This window comes from Garra rufa, chromosome 7 (genome assembly GCF_049309525.1).
Source record: "Garra rufa chromosome 7, GarRuf1.0, whole genome shotgun sequence".
Classification (NCBI taxonomy): domain Eukaryota; kingdom Metazoa; phylum Chordata; class Actinopteri; order Cypriniformes; family Cyprinidae; genus Garra; species Garra rufa.
The window spans coordinates 4,595,959-4,600,958 of record NC_133367.1 but is presented as its reverse complement, the minus strand read 5'-3'; the positions used below and the strand labels follow the sequence as shown (position 1 = coordinate 4,600,958).

The window sequence follows — 5,000 nt, the reverse complement described above, 5'->3', positions numbered from 1 at the left end:
ATTTCATCATCGAATCACACTTTACGGCAGAAAATCACATTTCAACACAATTTTCCCAGATCATGCTCAGATGACTGTGTCACATGACATCTCCTGACCTGCATACGCCCTTTTATGCATAAAACATAGTGGGAGCCATGTGCGTGTAGTCAGTATTTGGAGGAAGGAGTTGACACAGCAGCTCACGTTACACTCACTCTCCCAACAGAAGAGGCACTGTACCCACCGCAGGACAAATATCACATCCACAGCCAGATCCTGATATCAGAGCGCAGCCCATCTGACCTCTGGATGTTCCTCATGAACACTTCTGTCATTCCATAAGCCCTGTTAAATGTAAGGTTGCAAATACACAATGAGCTTGGTCAAATATTGGCTTTACATGCCATTTAAAATGCAAATATTGATAATCAAACAGCAAATACAATATTTTTTATACAAAAATGCAATGCAGTAGCAATGTATCCTCTGCAGTGAATGGGTGCCGTCAGAATGAGAGTCCAAATGGCTGATAAAAACATCACAATAATCCAAAAGTAATCCACACCACTTCAGTCCATTACAAAAATGAAATCCGATAAGTAATCTGATTAATTTTGTGAAGCCAAAAATTGCATTTGTAAGAAACAAATCAATCACTAAGACGTTTTAAACAAACAAACACAAATAAATAAATAAATGTATGTGCCCAGAACTTTCTCGTTAGGTAAGTAAATAAATAAATTAGTACATTAATACAATAATATAGTTGAAAATGTATAGCTTTTAATTTTACTTTATCATTAAGACGTTATAGCTTCGACCTTTAGTTTTTCTGGTCAAAATATGAGTCTATAATCCATAATTAAGTCCATCTCCTGTTGTCTCTTGTTATAATGGCTTTTAAGCATTATTATGGATTATGCACTTTAGTTAAAACACCTTAATAATGGATTCGTTTCTTACACATGCAGTTTTTGGCTTCACAAGATTACTTATTGGAGTACTTGGATTACTTCTGGATTATTGTCAGCTGTTTAGACTCTCATTCTGACGGCACCCATTCACATCCATTAGTGGGCAAGTGATGCAGTGCTGCCTTTCTCCAAATCTGATGAAGAAACAAACTCATCTACATCTCGGATGGCCTGAGGGTGATTATCAATTAACATCTTGAGAAGACAAAAGCTCCAAACAAATCCATCATGAAGACATTTTTAACTAAAATGCGAGTCCATAAACCATAATAACACTTCCTCCAGTGAAAAAGTGATCTGGTCTGAATCGAGAGAGAAAATATGTGGCTGGATTTTGATGCAAGACACAAACTTTTTCACTGAAGGTAGTGTTATTATGAACTCGTATTTTAGTTAAAAACGTCTTAGTGATGGATTTGTTTCAGTTTTTGTCTTCTCAAGACGTTAACTGATGGACTGGAGTGGTGTAGATTACTTGTGGATTATTGTGATGTTTTTATCAGCTGTTTGGACTCTCATTCTGACGGCACCCATTCACTGCAGATGATCCAATGGTGAGCAAATGATGGAATAAATAAATAAATAAATGACAGTGGCTAGTAAAATAAATAAATAAATAAATAAATAAATAAATAAATAAATAAATAAATAAATGTCTGTGGCTAGTAAAATAAATAAATAAATAAATAAATAAATAAATAAATAAATGTCAGTGGCTAAAATAAATAAATAAATATTAGTGGCCAAAATAAATAAATAAATAAAATGTCAGTGGCTAGTAAAATAAATAAATAAATAAATAAATAAATAAATAAATAAAATGTCAGTGGCTAGTAAAATAAATAAATAAATAAATAAATAAATAAATAAAATGTCAGTGGCTAGTAAAATAAATAAATAAATAAATAAATAAAATGTCAGTGGCTAGTAAAATAAATAAATAAATAAAATGTCAGTGGCTAGTAAAATAAATAAATAAATAAATAAATAAATAAATAAAATGTTAGTGGCCAGTAAAATAATTAAATAAATAAATAAATGTCAGTGGCTAAAATAAATAAATAAATAAATATCAGTGGCCAGTAAAATAAATAAATAAATAAATGTTAGTGGCCAGTAAAATATTTAAATAAATAAAAAACGTCAGTGGCTAAAATAAATAAATAAATGTCAGTGGCCAGTAAAATAAATAAATAAATAAATGTTAGTGGCTAAAATAATTAAATAAATAAACAAATAAATGTTAGTGGCTAAAATAATTAAATAAATAAATAAATAAATAAATGTCAGTGGCTAAAATACTTAAATAAATAAATAAATAAATGTTAGTGGCTAAAATAATTAAATAAATAAATAAATAAATGTCAGTGGCTAAAATAATTAAATAAATAAATAAATGTCAGTGGCTAAAATAATTAAATAAATAAATAAATGTCAGTGGCTAAAATAAATAAATAAATAAATAAATAAATGTCAGTGGCCAGTAAAATTAAATGAATAAATAAATAAATGTCAGTGGCAAGTAAAAAAAATAAATAAATAAATAAATAAATAGGTACATAAATAAAAAATGAATAGATGGCAGTAGCTAGTAAATGATAAATACATTAGATTAACAAATTAATTATAAAAAATTATTCACACAGTTTGAATTTCATTTTAAATGTGCCAGACAAACACACATAAACAAATGCATGAATGGCAGTGGCCAGTAAAATAAACAAACCAATAAATAAAACTAATAAGTCAATAAACATTATGACATCATGATGTTTTTATCGGCTGTTTTGACTCTCATTCTGACGGCACCCATTCACATCCATTAGTGAGCGAGTGAAATAATGCTATATTTCTCTAAATCATCTCGGAAAGCCTGAGGGTGAGTAACTTTCCGCAAATGTGCATCTCCGGAGTGAAGCCCGCCTCCTCGTCCAGCTCCACAGACAGATGGTCTCCAGCTCCTCACTTCAGGCGTTGGGCCAGCTCTCCAGTGTCGAGGGGTTTAGGGTTTCCGAAAGCGCTCACCTGTGCAGCGTTGCCAGGCTACGCTCATCTTTAATTTACCACGGCAGACCCGAGCGCAGACGGCCGCCGAAGCCTCGACTCTTCGTCATGCAGGAGTCAGAGAAGACCACGAGCGAGCCAGAGCCCATGCAGAACGGAGAGGCCATGAGTCCGGACGCGCAGGACTCCAGAGGAGCGCCGGGGGACGAGGAGAGCCAGGGAGTCGTCCCGTCTGCGCCGCCGCTGCCCCAGGAGCCTCACGCGTGTCCCAGGCCCAAACTGGTGTTTCACACGCAGCTGGCGCACGGGAGCCCCACCGGACGCATCCACGGCTTCACCAACGTCAGGGAGCTTTACGCCAAGATCGCTGAGGTCTTCAACATCTCCGCTTCTGAGGTACGGCGACTCAGCAAAATATGAGTTTTCGGGTCAAACGTCTGAGGATCTGTGTGGGTCGTTTTGTGCTTCTTGGAAAGTATACTGGAGTTTGCTCTTAGGGTAGTAAATGTACATTCGATTGTTAGAAGTTGCTGGATAATATTGTGACCCTGGACCACAAAACCAGTCATAAGGTTAAATTTTACAAAACTGAGATGTTTACACCTTATGAAAGTTCAATAAATAAGCTTTCTATTGATGTATGGTTTGTTAGGATAGGACAATATTTGACCGAGATACATCTATCTGAAAATCTGGAATCTAAGGGTGCAAAAAAATCTAAATACTGAGAAAATCACCTTTAAAGTTGTCCAAATTAGGTTCTTAACGATAAAACATTTTGATATATTTATAGTAGGACTTTTACAAAAAATCTTCATGGAACATGATCTTTACTTAATTTCCTAATGATTTTTTGGCATGAAAGAAAAATCAATAATTTTAACCCATGAAATGTGTTTTTGGCTATTGCTACAAATATACCCCAGCGACTTAAGACTGGTTTTTTAGTCTTTGTTGCAAAATGATGCACAAATAATTACCTACATGCTTGTGGATAGTAAATGGTAAACAAAAAATAAATGAAATAAAGAAATGAAAACACGAGTGAAAAATATTTTCATATATGCCAGTGAATTGTGTTAAATTAAAGTAAAAGTAAATAAAAAAAAATTGTAAAAAAGAATAAAACAAAAAAAGAATATATATATATACCACATTTGCTGGCTACTAGTAAATGTAAAAAAAAAAAAAAAAAAAAATCTTTTCAGATATGCCAATGGAAAGTAAATGGGTGGAAAAACAAACAAATAAAATTGTATATATTTGTTAGCCACTAGCAAATGAACAAAAAACGGAAAAACAAAACAACTGAATAAATAAAAATGATAAATATTTTCATATATGCCTTTTCATATATTTTGAAATTAAATAAAAATATTTTCCCCCCACATTTCTTGACCACTAGTAAACAAAAAAATAAATAAACACACAAACAAATAAATAAATATGTTCATTTATGCCTTGGCTAGTAAATAAAAGAAATTTATAAATATTTTCCCACATTTATTGGCCACTAGTGGAAAAAACAAACAAATAAAATGAATTAAATATTTTTTTCTCACATTTGCTGGCTACTAGTAATAAAAAAATTAATGAAATAAATAAAATACAAATGACCAATATTTTCATATATGCAAGTGGCTAATAAAAGGGGAAAATAAATAAAATAAATGTTTTCATTTGTGCCTAGTTAAATAAATAAATATATAAATAAATATTTTCACTAGACAGTGCTAGTCAAATAAATAAATACATTTTTGTCACTTGCTGGTCACTAGTAAATGAAAATTAAACTGAACAAATAAATAAATGTTAAACGTCTTTATATATGCCAATGGTTAGTAAATGGGGAAAAAAACAAATCAATAAATGCAAGTTATTAATATTTTCATATATGCCAGTGGCTAATACATAAATATTCATTTATGCCTGTGGCTAGTAAATAAAGAAAAATTAAATAAAATACAATACAATTTGATATATTTACTAGCTACTAGTAAATAAAAAATAAATGGGAAAAAAACAAATCAAATTAATTCC

The 5,000-nt window shown here is 31.5% G+C and overlaps 1 protein-coding gene across 1 annotated transcript in view; it reads left to right on the top strand.

Moving 5' to 3' along the window:
- LOC141339017 (PDZ domain-containing protein GIPC3-like) overlaps positions 1-5,000 on the top strand; it is a 35,079-nt gene that overhangs the window by 6,618 nt on the left and 23,461 nt on the right. Inside the window, exon 2 of the mRNA XM_073844632.1 lies at positions 3,099-3,356. Within this exon, the coding sequence (XP_073700733.1) occupies positions 3,099-3,356 (258 nt within the window). The remainder of the gene's footprint in view (positions 1-3,098; positions 3,357-5,000) is intronic.